The sequence below is a fragment of the Anser brachyrhynchus genome (assembly GCF_964034855.1).
Source record: "Anser brachyrhynchus genome assembly, chromosome: 19".
NCBI classification, from domain to species: Eukaryota; Metazoa; Chordata; class Aves; order Anseriformes; family Anatidae; genus Anser; species Anser brachyrhynchus.
In genome coordinates this window covers 2294183-2310850 of record NC_137712.1, presented here as the reverse complement: position 1 = coordinate 2310850, position 16668 = coordinate 2294183, and the positions used below count along the sequence as shown (strand labels likewise).

The following is a 16668-nucleotide window of genomic DNA, read 5'->3' as shown; positions in this document are numbered from 1 at the left end:
AGCAGGGACCTGGCTAGTTTCAGGGGAATGAAACATGCCTCCAATTACAGACAAATCTCCAGCACAAAAACCGTTTGGGAGAAGCTCTCGGCGCACGGGACCCCCTTGAAACGCAGCGTCCGAAGAATTAAAGCATTTAAGCTGTCAGCCGGAATCTGGCCAAGCCCCTGATTACCTGGGGGCGACACACGGTGTATTTAGGTTTGTGTCCGCTGCAATTTCCTGGCCCCCAGCGTTGATGCTGAGTGACTCGCATCCGTGCCGAGCTCCTGCCCGGGGTCCCTCCGCCACGTGGCCCCGGGCGCGGGGACGCCGACCTTTGGGCCCATTAAGGACGTCCCTGCCGACGGCAGCCCGGAGCGGTGGAAATATGCAGCGCCCCAAAGAGCCGCCGTGTGAGCACGACCGCCTGCACCCATTTCACAGCAGCACTCATCAAGGCCCTGTGGCTGCTCCCACCACGGTTACGACCTGGGGGAGTTAAGCCCCGGCAGGGACACGTGCTCCAGCCATGGTGGGGATGGTTACACAGAGGGTTGTCCCCTGAAATGCTCGGGTGGGCGACCCCTGCACCGGTCCCCATTCCCATCATGGAGGAGCCCACCACCAGTGGCACGGGGCTGCTCTTCCACCTGCAAGAGGTGGGAGACCCAAACTCCCCCCTTGGCCCCCAAAGCACAAGGGCTGGGCAGGGGCCGGGACCCCCAAGGCCACAGGGAGAGCCAGGCACAGGGGCTGGAGCGCGGGAGAGCCTCGCTGTGCGGGGCCAGCGAGAGCGGCCGGGGAACCCTACACCGCAGGTAATTGGCATCAGATGCTCCCTGACCTGCCGCATCCACCGGGAAGCTGGAAGCATTTATTTGTCTGGGCCGGCGGCTCTATCTGCGTGCGGGAGGCGTTGGCAGCGGCGGGGCTGGGCTCGGCGAGCCTAATGAGCCTGGGCTGAAGATGATGAATATGATTGCTGAAAGCGCTTTCCTGAGTCCTTCTTTCCTGGGGCTCAGGTTACGAGTTCCCAGACAGCCTGTCCAGCCTGGGCTTTTCAGCTCTGATTTGTAGCCCCCCAAACAGCCCGTCAGCTCCCCGTGATGGAGGAAGAGCTCGGTCCTCTGTCACCATGCCCCGAAGAGCTGGGCGAGGGGCTGGGCTGGGCAGCGAGGTGAGGGCTGGGCTCAGCGTGGGCACCACAGACCCTGCCTGGATGTAAGGGAGGGTTGTGCCCCCCCGGCTGTCCTTCTGCCACCCGGCCTCATACACCACACATCCCACTGAGCCTCATGCGGGGTGCACGGGAGCAGTGCCACGAGGGGGGCTGTGGCCATCAGCACTCACTGTGCCGCCGTGTCGGCCTCAAGCACTGGCACGGGGCGCTGGGCACGAGTCCCCTCAGCCTCCACCGGGGTGAGGCAGAACCAGGCCGGTTCTGTCCCACGACGCCTCGGCACAGGTCTGCCTCCCGAGGCACATCCCCACCCAGCGCGCCTCTCAGAGGGGTGCACGAAGCCGGGGCGGGCTGGGGATGCTCCCAGGGCTGCGGGGGAGCCACGCTCCCTCCAGGCACAGCCACCCCCAAGCAGGGGGCTGAGGGGCACTGGGGACCGGCAGGGGCTGGGGGTCTCGATGCCTGCCCCCCCAGATATCAGCCTTCCAGGAGGGGCTCCCAGCGCTGCCCCACTGCCGCCGGTTTGGGGACATGCGGCAGCGGGGATAGGAGGGGTCCTGCGGTGCCAGCCTGCGGTGGGCTCGGGGGTCCTGCCATCCCACCCCTGGCACAGGGGGACAAAACATCGCTGCAGACCCGGGCAGAAGTGGAACGCAGCGGGCTGGGGACGAGCTTCGCTCTGAGCCTTCCTTGTTCCTCGGCCGGCTGCGCGCTGCCATAGACGGTGTTTTGCTGCCTCCCTACGGGAGGACGCAGCCGGCAGCGCTGGGCCTCCACACGTGGCCAGCCCACGCTGGGGGCCCTGGTCCCAGCCCCAGGGACACGCACATGGGGTGGGGGCACCGCGCAGCGACTCCCGGGGGGGTCCCAGGCCCAGCTCCGCAGGAGGGGCTCGGCGGGTGTCCCAGTGCCGCTGCGGCTCCCCGGGGACACATGGCCAGGAAGCACCCGATGGAGCCGGAGACAGAGTGGGGCCAGGGTCGTGCCCACCCTGAGGGGGGGCTAAAGAAAAAGGAAGCAAAACTTGGGAGATGCCTCCCGAAGGAGGAAAAAAGGCGTGTGAGGAACAGGAGCAAAGCTGTGACCCCTGGCCACTGCTGAGAAAAGTGGAAAAGCGGTGAGAAAACAGCACAGGGAGGGCACAGGAGGAGAGGGGAGACCCCTGGGGCTCCTCAGAGGTTTTCAGGATAGCAGCGTGTGGGGCTGAAACCCTCCGGCCAGACCCTGACCCCCCTCCAGGCTGCCTGTGTCGCACAGCCCGTGCCCTCTCGCCACGGCGCTGCGATGGAGAGGGCGCGGAGAGGGCACGGCACAGGACCCGCGGCGCCTCGCTCCCCGCAGGGTGCGGGGCAGGGCTCAGCACCACGGCCCCGATGCAGCTGTGAGCTCAGCCCAGCTGCGGCCACATCTGCGCCTCCCGCCCGGCTCCAGGGAGGCTCCCGCAGCCGTTCTGAAGTCACCGGGGGCGGGGGGTTGATGTTATTTTCCCAGTGCAAACCCCAGGCTGTTTGTACACTTTAGGAACTCGCACGCTCCATTTCCCAGCCCTGTGACCAGTGAAACTGGGGACACTGGTAAGGCCACGGTGCCGGGACCAGCACAGCCGGGGGGTCCCTCCCACCTGTGCCTCCCTCATCGGCACCCCCAGCCCGCAGCGAGGCGGGGAGCCCCCTGCCTATGGGGTCCAGCACAGACCTCTTCAAAGATGAGGCTCTTCAGGCCAAAAGAAACCTTTTAACTTCCCTGGTTTCCCACCAGGGCCACCCCCCTGTCTGGGTGACACACCGTGGATGCCAGCAGTGTCCCAGCAGCACCGTGCCGCTGCCACCGCGCTGGCGCTTCCCCTTCCACCGCCCTGGCCACGGAGGAGCGATGTCGGTGCACCTGCTGGCCAGCTCCAGCTCCACCTCTAACATCTGCACTGCCCCTGCCCCATTTCTTCCCTCAGAGCCCACGAGAAGCTGGGATGCCCTGCGGTGCCCCCCACCTCCCACTTGTGCCATGGGACAAGCAGAGCGTCCCTCGCCCTGGGCGCAGCCGCTCCTCCCGCAGCCTGTGCGCGGCGCAGGTTATAAAAAGTCCTGCCGAGACAGTGGGGCTGGGGCTGTTGCAATTGCTTCCCATATTGTGCAAGCAAATGATTATTGAATTCTGATGAAAGGGAAGGGAGCGGGAGATGTGAACGCTGTGGGCAGCCAGCCCTGGACGCCTCCCTCGCCGCTACGCGGGGCCGTCGGCATCGGCCGGTCCCGTGCGGAGCGCGGGCAGCGTGGGGCTGGCTGCAGGGCCATGGACTTGGCCGGGTCCTACACGTGCTGCAGCTGGGTGCTGGGCTTGTGGGAGGGGGACGGCACCAGAGCTGGCAGGATGGGGAAAAAGAGCCTCTGTATGGGGTAAACCACTCGGCTTCCTGAGCCAGACCGCAGGGCTGCAGTGCCGTGGGGCCATTGGGGGCCAGAGGGGCAGGAAACACCGCTGCCCTGCTGCTGCCAGATGGGAGCGCGCAGAAACAGCCTCCAAATCCACCGTGCTGGGCTGCAGGGCTCAGCCCGAAGCACTTTGCTACCAGGGCTCCAAGCTGGGCACAGCAGGAGGGCCCCACAGCGCCTGATGGTTTGGTGCAGCGTGGCCGCATTTCGTTTTGGGGAGCAGAAACACCGCAAGAGCTCAGTATGTGTGCTGCCCAGCGGGGTGCTGAGAGCACCACGGCTCTGGCTGCACCGTTACAGCAAAACCAGTCCCTCGGTGTCGGTCCCTCGGTGCCAGCTCACATTCACCAGGAGCGGCCAGCACCTCCACCCTGCCGGAGCCCACCGAGGGCACGCTCAGCTCACGTTCGGGTCAGGCTGGTGCCTTTGCCCACGGGGCACTCGCAAGCCCCTCCGCCACCCGTCCCTGGCCACCCCCAGCACGGGCAGGTCACCGCCAGGAGGGACGACTGCGGCAAGAAGCCGCCGTGGAGCCGCGTGCTCCTTCCCAGCAGCAATTCGGAGTCGGCTGTTCCAGCAGCACCACTTTTTCCCTTTCCAGTTCAGCAGGCTCCTGGCTCGGCCCTGCTGCGCCCCGCCGCAGCCGCTTCCACCGCGGGTGGCGGAAACGCGCGGCCACCCCTGAGGTGCCCGGGGCTGCTGCTGCTCTGCGGGGGGTGATGGCAAAACCCCCGGGACGTGCCCTGGGGCTCCTCCACGGCCCTCTGCCAGCACGGGAGAGGGCGAGCGGCCAGGCACGGTGCCAGGCTCATGGTGCCACCGTGCTCTGGGTGCCACCGTGCTCCGGGTGCCACCAGGCTCTTGGTGCCACCACGCTTGGGGTGCCACCACGCTCCAGGTGCCACCAGGCTCTTGGTGCCACCGCGCTGGGGGTGCCACAGCCCGTGCTGCCCTCACCCACCCCAGGGGCAGCAGCCCCTCCCTCCCGCTGCCCCCCCGGGGTGCTGTCCCTGCGGCGGAGATGCTCGGGGCGGGGGGGGGGGGGGGGGGCGCGGAGAGCCCGGGGTGGGCACGGCGATGCCGGGGACGCGGGGACCGGGGCACGGAGGCGGCCCCGTCCCGTCGGGGGCGGGCGGAGGCGCGGCGGGGGCGGGGGCGGCGGGGCCGGGCCGGGCAGCGGCGGCCCGCGGCGGAGCTGCCTCTCGCCATGGGCGGTGGGTGCCGGCCCCGGGCCCCCCCGGCCGGGCTGCGGCTTCTGCTCGCCCCCGCGCTGCTGCTCTGCGCCGCCGGGAGCGCCGCGGCCGCCGGCACCGGCACCGGTACGGGGCGGAGGGGGGGGGGGGGGGGAGCCCGATGCGGGACCGGGCGGGGCGGGGGGGCCGGGGGATGCGGGGGGACCCGGCTGGGGTTGGGGAGCGGGGCCGGGATCCTGCGGGGGCCGGGGTCCCGGAGGGATGTTGGGGGACGGGGGGGCGCGGGGCTGGGGGCGCTGCCCCCGGGATGGGCGCGGGGGGAGAGCCCGGGCCCCCCTCGGATCCCCTCGGTGCTCCCGGCGCTGGCCGGGGCCGGGGGGGGGCCACGCGTGGGGTCCCGGGGCAGGATCGTGCCCACGTCCCGCTGGTGCCCGGCCCCGCGGGATCGGGACACGGAGGGGGGGGAAGGAGCCGGGTCCCGGGGGTCTCCCCCCCTCTGCTGCGCCCCCCCGGGGCCACGGGCAGGGGCTGGGGGAGCCCCCGCGTGTCCACGGCCGTGGGAGCCCCCCCGGGGCCGCAGCCCCTGGCCGCAGCGTGACGGCTCCGGTGCCCCCGAGGCATCGCCGCGGCTGCTCGGGGGGCTCGGGGGCGTCAATGGCACCGCTGCTCGCGGCGTCGTGATCCACCTCCCTCCACGTGCTCCCCCGGAGCAGCTTCCTCCAGGTCCCCGGGGGGACGCTGCCTCCGGTCCCGCTCCCGGGAGGGGATTTTCCTCCCTTCCACGGAGAAAAGCCCACCCCGGGTCCAGCTCAGGGAACTTCTCGGGTTTTGCAGCTCCCCGCTCAGCCAGCGCAGGGACGTGGTTGGCATCCCTTGGCGGGGCTCCGGCTGCGTTTGGTGCTAGCGGTGCCGATGGTGGCCCCATCTCCATGGGCCGGGGCTGGGGGGGCAGCAGGACATGGGTGCAGCAACCCAGAGGGAGCTGGCTCGGGCTGAGCGGGGCAGAGGGGGCTGCTGGAACAGGGCACGGCTTCCTTCCCCCTGCCCCGCACCCCCTCCCCGCAGCCATCCTGCTGGGACTTATCGGCATTCAGGCGGCTGTTCCTGCCCAGAAACAATGCCCCTAAGGTGGAGACTTCCCTCTTTCGGCAGCGTGTGCGTCCGAAACGGGAACATGAGCTGGGGGTTACGGCACTTCGAGGCATGGGAGCGAGTGCTGCGGGAGGAGGAACAGCACTCAGACCGACACGGGGCTGTGGCACCTTGCGGCGGGTCCCGTCGGCAGGGCTGAGCGCACTGGGTGCCACAGGATGGGCCCCAGGGAGCGGCTGGGGACACCCAGCCTGCAGCGGCTGGGACAGGCACACGCCGGGCTGGTGCAGCCGTGGGCAGCCCCGGAGCTGCCGGCTGCAGGACGGGGCCAAAGCAGAGCTCACCAGGTGGGGAGAGGACCCGTAGCCGGGATGTACGCAAAAGGATGGCTCTCCTCCAAGCTTTAATTAGCAAGGGAGATACCTGATGGAGAAATTTGGGGAACTGTGCCGTGCCCCGAGGTGCTGCCAGCAGAGCAGGTGGGCTGCGGGAGGCGTGCAGCTGGAGGACCACGGCCTTAATCTTGTGCTCAGATCTGCTCTAGAAGACAGAATAACAGGATGCTGGGCTTTGCCTGCAGCCTCCTGCCCACATGATGGTTGCTGCTCTGAGCACTTCTCAGCCCCTCGCAGGCTCCACCTTGCCTCAGAGCACTGATGTTTGCTCCCCGTAGAGGTTTTCCCAGGCTGTGAGCTGAGCCAGCCTGGTCCCGTGGTATTTCTCCATTTACCCCATGGATATTGCCCTTGGGATCTTGACTGCTGCCTTGCCCTCAGGGCTGTGCTTTTGTTCAAGAGCAAACGCTCCAACAAAACAACCCCGCGGTCCCTCCAGCTGCTCCTCATCGGGGTCCCACGCCGTTCACTGCTGCCTCAGGGCCCCTGGATGTCACCACCGTGCCCGGGGTCCCACCACGGGAAGGGAGGTTGGGCTCGGACCCCGCGGGTGCGTTCGGCAGAGCCGATTTTGATTTGTGCCCATTTCCGCCACCTGCGGTCGGGTTTCCTGCCCCGTCCGCGGCGGCGCTCGCGGGGCTTCGGCTCCGCTGCATGGAGGGGACGGCAGAGCACGGGCACAGAGAGGGGACGCTGCTGTGGCATGGCCATGTCCCCCCCCGCCAGCCCCGGTGCCACTGCTGGAAGCAGCCCCCAGCGCCTGGCCGCAGGTGCGGGGAGGAGGAGCCGCCAGCCCCATGTGCGGCGCAGCTGCGGCCCTGGCAGGTTGCTGTCGCTGGCGGTGCGGCCAGAAGTGGTTGCAGATGACAATCTGGCTCCGTCGCGCGGGCTGGGAGCAGCTCATGGAAAACCCAAGGAAACCATCCCCAGTCAGAAAAACAAGCGTGTGAGCCGTTTGTTGTCTTCGCAGCCCGCAGCCACGGAGCCGTGCGCAAGACGGGAATGTCCCACCGGGCAAGCCCGGCTCCAGCCCGCACATGATTCACCCCACGTCGCTTTGGCTGCGGTTCGCGGAGCGGATGTCGTCCCCAAAATCTGGCATTTTTCAGCGGTGATCGCACGTGTTCACCGGCTCAGCCGTCACGGAGGGGGGGCCGCGATCCAGCGCGGGGGCCGGGAGCAGCTTTCCCCACACCTGGAGCCGTCCCGGCCGGATTCCTGCCTGGGGTGGAGAGAGGCCGGGAGCGCCGCGGGGGGCGGCTGTCGCGGGCTGGGACACGCCGCGTCCCCTCGTGCCCTTGTGGCTGGGACATGCCGCTCCCGCCCCACCTCCGGGCCCCCACGGCACTGACACCACTGTGACCCCGGCAGGAGGCAGCTGCCCGCGGGGCCCTGGCACGGAGCAGCCACCCGGCCCCACGGCCGTGGCACCCGCGGTGTTCCCGTGTCCCCTCCGAGCTGGCCGGGGCAGGGAGCGGGGCCGCTCCTGCAGATGTTTGTGGTGGAGCCAAGCGCAGAGCTACTGGCGCGGGAACTGCTCGGGGGATGCTCTGGCTGCGCTGCAGCACGGTAAAAGTTTCCATGCTACAAAAAGCTGCAGGCGGGTGGTCTGAAGTTAATTTGTCCGAGATAAATAAGGACCTGCCTGCTGCCTCCCGTCTGGATGTGTAACGGAGGCTGGATACATGAAAAGAGCTGAGATGAAAGGGAGCCCGAAGGAAGGGCTGGGAGCTGAACCCTGCGAGCCGTCCCCTGTAGCGTGAGGGATTCGGGATCCCAGGGCTGAGAGCAGTCGTGAGAGCTGCTGGTCCCCAGGCAGCCCCCACCCTGTCCCGGCCCCGAGCTGCCTGGGAAACTGGGAGACTTTGCAAAATGAGCTTGATTTTTCAAAGATGTTAATTTCTAGCTTCAATTTCCTACGGAAAAATGTGCTGCGCGTTGTGCCTGCCCACCTCCCCCGGCGTTAGAGCCTGGCTCCGGCCTCCAGCAGAACTTGGAGCCGGCTGGGCAGAGCCCTGCAGCGCTGAGGATGCTGCGGCCACCCGCCGGTCACAGCTCCCGGAGCCTTCTGCTGGGTGGCACCGGGGCAGAGCGCTGCACATGGGTGCCGCGGCTGTCCCCGCGCGCCCCCACCACCCCTGTGCCCCATCCCTCCATTACACGCAGGGGCTGGTTTATCCCACTGGGCTCTGTCTCCGGCAGCGAAATGTGGTTTTGCTCCTCTCCAGCTTTGTTGCCCCCCGTTTGGGGCAGGGAAAGCAGCAGATACCGGGGTGCCAGCGCCGCTGGAGCCGCGTCCCTCCGAGCCCCGACCTCCTCCCACGCCGACGCCGCGCAGGGCGGCCGGGGAAGGTCCTGGCGGGGGGACAGCGGCTCCAGGCCGCCCACGCGTCTGCAGGAGCCGGCCCCAGCTGCGGTGCCCGGGTGACACCGGGGGGGCACTGGCAGCTGCTGGGACCCCGGTGGATGCAGGCAGGGCAGGATGGGGCCCTTATCTGGCGGCTGCAGCTGGGGCGCGCGGGCAAAGAGGTGGCTGCGGAGGAAGCGGCAGGGCCAGGGCTGGAGCCGGGAGGAAGAAGCCCAGCGGTCAGCCCCTTCCACCCGCCCGTGGGGCCGGGGCAAAGCAGCCGCTTGCCAAAGCAAACTCCAGCCCAGACAATTGCCATTATTAACAATGCTGACATCGTGTTTGTAGGGGTTTGCCAGCTCCCGGGCTCACGGGGCACAGGAACCCCACGTGTGATGCTCTGGCAGCACCTTTCTGCCTTTATTTCTCAGCTGCGTTCGGGGCAGCGGTGGCACCGTGGATGGCCGGCGACCTCTCTGTCTCTCTCCCCGCAGTGAACCCGTGTTGCTATTACCCCTGCCAGCACCAAGGGGTGTGCGTGCGGGTCGGCCTGGAAGGCTACGAGTGCGACTGCACGCGGACGGGGTACTTCGGGGCTAACTGCACCTCGCGTAAGTCCCCCTCCCGGAGGAGCCCCGGCGCCACACGGGCTGTGTTAGCGGGGCGAGCGCTGCAGCAGCCGGTGCTGAGCGGCGTGCCCGGGTTTGTCTCCCCCAGCCGAACTCTGGACGCGCCTCCACAACCTGCTGAAGCCCAGTCCCGCCTTCTACCACTTCGTCCTGACTCACTTCAGGTGGTTTTGGGACATCATCAACAGCACCTTCATCAGGGACACGCTGATGAGGCTCGTGCTCACAGGTGCGGGGGGCGATTCCCGGGAGGGGTTGGGACAGGTCCCCGGGGCCGAGCAGGACTCCAGCAGCACCAGCACGGGCAGGGGGCAGCGGAGCCGCCGAGCATCTCCCGGTGGCACCAGTTCGGGGCCACCTCCCCACGAGCCGGCCCGCAGGGGACGTTAGCAGCGGGGGCCCAGGGGCTGCGGGGCCGCGGGGCCGCAGGCTGAGCCCCGCACGCAGCGGGCTGGGGGCCAGCTGAGACACATGAGCTGCTCTCAGCACGCTGCGCTCCCCTTCCAGAGGGCTCTCAAACAGACACAGGGAGCAGCTGGTGGAAATATGGAGCTGGCCCTTGTTACTTCTGTCCCTACATGTATCACTTTGCGTAAATATTTAGGTTCCAGCTCTTGGAGCTGCAGGAACACATTCGCAAGGCTCCGGCTGTTGGTTTCCCCATTTCTGCGTGTTTGTCATTTAATTCATCAAGCAGGAATCCACTTAGTGCAGCAGTACAACCCCCCTGCTCCTGCAGGGAACTGCAGCCCCTAAAAGGCCGGGTGTGTGGGGGGCACAGCACAGCAGGATGCGGCCGGGCTCTCTGCCCATCACCTCCTGGTTCCTGGGATGCCAGTGGGATCTGGGTGCTGCCCCGCGGCACTGACTGCTCTCTCCTTCCAGTTCGTGCCAATCTCATCCCCAGCCCCCCCACCTTTAACTCCAACTACGGCTACATCAGCTGGGAGGCCTACGCCAACGTCAGCTACTACACCCGCATCCTCCCGCCGGTGCCGGACGACTGCCCCACGCCCATGGGGACCAAAGGTACGTGCCCGGCGCAGGACCAGCACCACGAGGCGATGAACATGGTTGGGTTTGCAGAGCAGCACCGGGTACCATAGCCGGTACCGTACCCATACCTGGTACCGTACCCGTACCTGGTGCAGCACCACCACCCAGCGCCCATGCCTTGCTGTGGGGCTGAGCCCGCACGGCACCGCTGGCACCCGCCGGGGCACCGGCGTCATCCCCATCCTCCACAGGGAAGCGGCAGCTCCCCGACGCCCAGTTCCTGGCGGAGAGGTTCCTGCTGCGGCACAAGTTTGAAGCCGATCCCCGGGGCACCAACCTGATGTTTGCCTTCTTCGCCCAGCATTTCACCCACCAGTTCTTCAAGACGTCCGGGAAGATGGGGCGCGGCTTCACCAAGGCGCTGGGGCACGGGGTGAGGGCGCGATGCGAGGGCGGCCGGCGCGGAGCGAGGGGGGCCGGGGGTGGGCACGGCCGGGCTGGCGCTCCCGTCACACCGCGCTGTCTCGCAGGTGGACCTGGGGCACTTGTACGGGGACAACCTGCAGCGGCAGCACCAGCTGCGGCTCTTCAGGGATGGGAAGCTCAAATTCCAGGTACCACGTGGCACGATGTGCCAAAACGCATCTCAGCCCTAGGCTCCGAGGTTTTTTTGAAGCCCACGTCCCTCTGGCAGCCGCCAGGACAGGGTGGTTTTCTCCCCTTCTCCCTTTCTGCCACCCCGTTCTTGTCTCCCCGAGGTGGTGGATGGAGAGGTGTACCCCCCCTCGGTCATCGAAGCGCCGGTCCACATGGTGTACCCGCCTGCCATCCCCAAGGAGAAGCAGCTGGCGATGGGTCAGGAGGTGTTCGGGCTCCTGCCGGGGCTCTGCATGTACGCCACGCTCTGGCTGCGCGAGCACAACCGCGTCTGCGACATCCTGAAGCGGGAGCACCCCACGTGGAGCGATGAGCAGCTCTTCCAGACGGCTCGGCTCATCCTCATCGGTGAGGGCCGGCCGCACCGCGGGTCCCCGCGTCCCACCTCCCGGGAGAGCCCCGGTGACCTGGTGCTGTCGGGCTCTGCGGGAGCCAGCCCGGCTTTAAAGGCTGGAGGAGTTCCTCTGGCAGCCTTCTGGGGATCGTTGGCTTTAGTCCATCAGAAAATTTATTTTTGAGCAGTTTAGCTGTCATTTTGAACTATTCCATCTTAATGTTCTGGACTTTGGATGGAGGTGACTTTGTGTGAATTTACAGTAGACTTATGAAAGACCCACGATGCCACCACACTGTCTTTAAGCTCCAGATCGGGGTCAGCTTTCTATGAAACCATTTTGTTTTTGGCAAGCTGACCTTTCCCGGTGAAAAGATAAATGACAGAAATTCCCAGCCAACAGCAAGCCCAATGTCAGGCAGGTCCGGGCGGCAGAGGGTGCGGGGACGCAGGGACAGTCTGCTGCGGGGACAGGCTGCCGCGGGGAGCCTTGCACAGCACATGAGTAACCGGGGCTGCCCCGAGCCCTGGGGAAGCCGGGGCTGATCCGGGCCGGCCGGGGCTGCGGCTGCTCCTGCTGCCAGCTGACACCTCCTCCTCTCGCCTCCTGCCCAGGGGAGACCATCAAGATCGTCATTGAAGACTACGTCCAGCACCTCAGCGGGTACTTCCTGAGCCTCAAGTTTGACCCCGAGCTGCTGTTCGGGAGGCAGTTCCAGTACCGGAATCGCATCGCGGTGGAGTTCAACCAGCTCTATCACTGGCACGGGCTGATGCCGGACTCCTTCGTCATCCAGGGGGAAGAGTACAGCTACGAGCAGTTTCTCTACAACACCTCCATGCTCCTGGACTATGGCGTGGAGGCCCTGGTGGAGTCCTTTTCCAAGCAGGCTGCGGGGATGGTAAGGTCCTGCTCTGCCCTCTCTGCAGCACGTCCCACGGGGGGCTGCGGGACCCCGGGCCCAGGGCATCGCCAGAGCACAGCCACAGCCCACCCATAACAAATGTCCCGGTTGTGTGCAGCATTCGCAGCCTGTTCCCAAGGGCAGCACGTGGTGTGTTCATTGAAAGCACCCCCCCATGAGCAGTGTAGCGAGGTTGGGTCTTGGCAGCCCCATTTGCTTGATCCTGGGACACTGGAATAAGCATCGGGGTGAAGCCGGCACCCTGCTGGGTGCAGCCAGGCTCCTCCGTGCCCCAGACCAGGCCGTGCAGCAGCCCGGGCATGGGAACAGCTCGTCTCGCGCTGTTCTTTGCTGCCATCACATGGATGTTTTCTTCCAAGTGATTACATCAACGCTTCTGACTTGGGCAAAGCGACACGGCTGACACGCAGCCCTGCTGCTATTGGGGTGTGCAGGCTCCCTCTACGACCCCAGGCCCCGCGATCCCTTCCCTCCTCCCCAGCCGGTGGGACGCTGCCATCCAGGCCTTCTCCTGCGGGAGACAGGCTCCAGCCCGAGCTGTGCCACCGCTGGTCTTTGGCACTGCCCCTGGCTCCCCCTCGTCCTGCTGCGGCCGTGCCGTGCCCAGGATGTGGGCACCTGGGAGCGTGGCAGGGCCGGGAGGCCGGGCTGTGCCTCCGTGGAGGCCGGCACCTCCGCGTGCCTCACGTGAGCGTGTCCCTCCTTGTCTTCTCGCCCTCCAGATCGGCGGGGGGCAAACCATCAACGCCAACGTCCTGAAAGTGGCCGTCGGGGTCATCAAGGAGTCGCGGCAGCTGAGGCTGCAGCCCTTCAATGAGTATCGGAAGAGGTTTGGCATGAAGCCCTACACGTCCTTCCAGGAGCTAACAGGTACGAGCACCGAGCTGCCACCGGGGCTCTCCGGGCTTGGCTGCAGCAGCACGGAGGCTTTGCTGTCCTGAGCCGAGCTCGGGACCTGCTGGGCTCTTCCCCATCCAAGCCTCGCCTGGAGGTGGGCAGGGGCAGTGCGGTGCCTGCAGGTCTCCCTCCTGCCACGTCCCCGTGCCCCATCGCAAGGCCGGACCCTTGCTGATACGTCTGGTGTTCACCTGGTGCAGGAGAGGAGGAGAAGGCGGCAGAGCTGGAGGAGCTCTATGGAGACATCGATGCGCTGGAGTTTTATCCGGGCTTGCTGCTTGAGAAACCCCAACCCAACGGCATTTTCGGAGAAAGCATGGTGGAGATCGGAGCTCCGTTTTCCCTGAAGGGGCTTCTCGGAAACCCCATCTGCTCCCCAGAGTACTGGAAACCCAGTACCTTTGGCGGAGCAACTGGCTTTGAGATAGTCAAGACAGCATCCCTGGAGAAGCTCGTGTGCCTCAACGTGAAGAAGTGCCCGTACGTGGCGTTCCGGGTGCCGGACGCCGTGGCAGGAGGCACGGCCAGCAGCAGCCGGGGCGGTGGGCCGTCTACGGAGCTCTAGCACCTCCACGGCCTGTGCAGGTAGGGTCTGTCCTCACCCAGGTGCTGGGGGGGGGAACAAGCCCCCCGCTCAGTGCTGAGTGTCCCCTTTGTCCCTGCAGGCAGCGGCAGGGCTGGGGGCCCCTGCCCACCCCGTGCCCAGCAGGAGCAGGATCAACAATCGTCCGCCCCAGGCAGGCTCCAGCTCAGCCCCACGCCGGTGGGGAGAGGCTGGTGCCCCCTCTGGGAAGAGCTCGAGAGCCCAGGGAGAAGAGCTGCCACCGCCTGTGCTCAGCAGACCTCATCCTCTTCCCAGCCCCTGCCTTGCGCTAAGCCACGTTCGGGGCTCTCCGGGGACCCCCAGCACCCTGGGGTGCTCCCAGCTCCTCTGCTCCTGCTCACCCTCAGCTCCCGCTGCTTCCCAGCACCAGCAGCCCCTCTTCTGCAGGGGCGTCCCCACTCGGATGGAGAGGGGCACGGCGCACAGGGAGCCCTCCCAGCCTTGTCTTCCGCACACGGCAGCAAGGGAGAGATGGGGATGATGTGCTGCAGACGTCCGTCTGTCCTTCCTTCCTTTCTGGCCCAGCTCGGGCTGCGCTCTCACCTGGCTCTCCTGCAGCCCGCTCAGCACTGGCTCGGCCCAGCCCAGCCCAGCAGCCTCATTTGCCTGGCCTGGGACAAACAAAGAGTCCCAGTCACGCCGGGTGCAGCGGTGTGGCCGTGCCAGCTGCCCAGCCCCAGGTCTCGGTGGGACTCCCAGGCCCCTGTGCCCTCAGCACCGCGCTGGCCCCGTCACGCACGGCTGGCCTGGGCTGGCCGGAGCCACGACAACAGCTGCTCCGAGCACGATGCCACCTCTGTGCCAACCACCTGTTAAGGCTCTTGCACCCTATGCTCATTACACTGCCCTGCATTAATAGCTCAGTAAATGACGTCCCCCAAGGCACACAGAACCTGCTTGTCCCGCTCCACAGCTCGCAGATGTAAGCCATCGCCAACAACGTGATGCGATCGCTGGAAGCCAGGGTCGCTGGCCTTGGTCCCAGTCAGATCCCAGAAAATGGACCTCTCGAATAAACAATGTTAAAAACCACTCTCATTTCCTCCAGCAAGTTTTCAAGCTCTCACTCGGCAGAGCCAGGCCAAGGCAGGGTGCCCGGGGCCAGCAGGAGCTGGGAGAGCAGACGTCTCAGCGGCGCTGCTGGAAGGTGAGTGCTCAGCCGGGCTGTCGATGCGGGCCGTGCTCACCAGCAGCGTGCCCGTGTCACTGCCAGCTGCGTGAGAAGAAACAAGCGGAGCTTCCCGGCTCCCTGTGCCTCGGCAGGGGCTGTGCCACAGCCTCCGTGAAGGTTTTGGCCCCGCTGCTTCCCACCAGCCACCACTGCCCCACAAACCTGCGCTTTGCTGCTGGTGATGCAGAGCTTAAGCCCAGCACCGGGTATTTGTATGTGAAATCCACCCAAGGGCACAAACAGCCCCAGCTGCAGGTGAGGTGCAGGCTGCAGCTCCCTGCTGTGCTGCAGGAGCAGCTGGAGGGGCCCCGGCCCTGTGCTTCTGCTCTGTCCTGGTGAGCCCCTGCAATGGGGCTTGAGACAGCGGCACGTGGCCAATTCACCGGTGAAACCTCGCGGTACCGTCCGCTAGGTGGGACAGTGCTCCTGCTCTTGGGTGAGAAAACTTCCACACAAAAAAAAAAAACTAGCAGCTGTCCCACCATGTCCCTCAATCTGGAGGTCCTAGTCCCCTGCAGACCCCTCCTCTGCCACACTGCACACGCTGCTGCTGAGGAAGGCACGGGCATGCAGGACATGCCTGGGCACCAAAACGCCCGGGCACCAACGCGCCCAGCTCCCAGCAGCAGCTCGCTGCGTGCCGGTGACACACACACGGTGCGGTGGCTTTGTGGTCCGGGGGCTGCCAGCCCACCAGAGGGTCCCAGCCCTCGCTCAGGTGGCAATGCAGCGCTCAAAACCAGAGCAAGCAGCACCCAGGCTGGCTGCTGGCATCTCCCCCTAGGGGAACGCACCCCGCGAGCCATGCACCGCGTTCCCACGACACCTCCAAAGCACGCACGCGACTGCCCTCGCCGTGCAGAGCTCCAGCCTCGGAGCATCCTTCAGCATCTGGTTAGCAGCACAAGCTCGGCTCGTTTCAGTTAGACCACAAACATCCTGCTCTTGTTTGTAGCTATCGCAGCCTGCCAGCACGGCTTTGCTACCAGCTGATAAGCGCGCTGCGGCCCGGCAGGCACACAAGGATTGCTGCCTAGGTGTTCCCTGCCACCACAGAGGAACATCCTGCCAGGAATAGTGCAGCTGAGGCAGCCCTGCCAAGCCTGACATAGTACAAACGACAGCAGCTTGCGGCTCTGGAACGCGGGGTTTAGCCTGGAGCTCCCCAGCATCGCCCAGGGGGCTGCCCCACGCACCCAGGGTCCAGCGTGGAGCCGGGGGCTGCTGGACACCCTGCTCCGACAGACTCCTTGTTCTGCCTGCTCCCTGCTCTGCCTGCTCCTGGCCAGCCCAGAAGATGCCCTTAAACAAGCACCGTTTTTTAAACAAGCGCCTTGGGGGAGCACAGCTGCAGCTCGCCCGCGGGCCGATCTGGACAGGAGACCGCTGGTGCTGCGTACGTGCGGTGCGTGAAGCGGCAGCGCGCACATCTGCCCGTGTTTGTGTGACCTTTGGAGCAGTGATTCACCGAGCACGACAACGACCGGAGTGGACGGTAGGAGGAGGAGATCAGTTGCCCGCAGCGCTGCTCCACGCAAAGGGGGCCGCAAGGTGCGAGCCGCACACGGCCATCACCTGGGTGGGATCGGGGGCGTCCAGCAGCGTTTTCACCCTCGTCCGATGAGTTCTTCAGCCAGGCTGGGGCACTTCACCAGGCACCAGAGCAGGAATGTCTGCTTGGATTTTTCAAGAAAGGCACATTTTGAATGCTTTTAGTAAGATGTAAATCAATGAGCATCTATCACTTTTTAGGTATGTTAAGATATTTATCCGTAACTTTTATACTGAAGGCAAAAAAAAAATCAGCTATTTTTATGAAATCAGACTGACTTTCTT

General features: G+C 65.9%; 1 protein-coding gene across 2 annotated transcripts; it reads left to right on the top strand.

The window, feature by feature from the left end:
- Positions 1–4734: 4734 nt before the first annotated feature.
- Positions 4735–14693, top strand: PTGS1 (prostaglandin-endoperoxide synthase 1). Of its 2 annotated transcripts, none has more exons than XM_080561975.1 (11): positions 4735–4910; positions 9113–9229; positions 9336–9476; positions 10133–10276; positions 10495–10676; positions 10774–10857; positions 11002–11248; positions 11850–12136; positions 12883–13030; positions 13258–13642; positions 13723–14693. In XM_080561975.1, exons 1-10 carry the CDS (start codon positions 4799–4801, stop codon positions 13620–13622), a joined length of 1827 nt encoding a protein of 608 aa, XP_080418101.1. In that variant the 5' UTR covers positions 4735–4798; the 3' UTR covers positions 13623–13642; positions 13723–14693. The 2 variants fall into 2 exon arrangements, with proteins under 2 accessions (XP_080418101.1, XP_080418100.1); XM_080561974.1 differs by having other exon boundaries at positions 4742–4910; positions 9050–9229.
- The last annotated feature ends 1975 nt before the right edge of the window (positions 14694–16668 follow it).

Coding starts and splice junctions, on each gene's coding strand:
- PTGS1 (XM_080561974.1), top strand. CDS start 4,799: ATGGGCGGTGGGTGCCGGCCCCGGGCCCCCCCGGCCGGGCTGCGGCTT. Junction 4,911..9,049: donor GGCCGCCGGCACCGGCACCG/GTACGGGGCGGA, acceptor TTTATTTCTCAG/CTGCGTTCGGGGCAGCGGTG. Junction 9,230..9,335: donor CGGGGCTAACTGCACCTCGC/GTAAGTCCCCCT, acceptor TGTCTCCCCCAG/CCGAACTCTGGACGCGCCTC.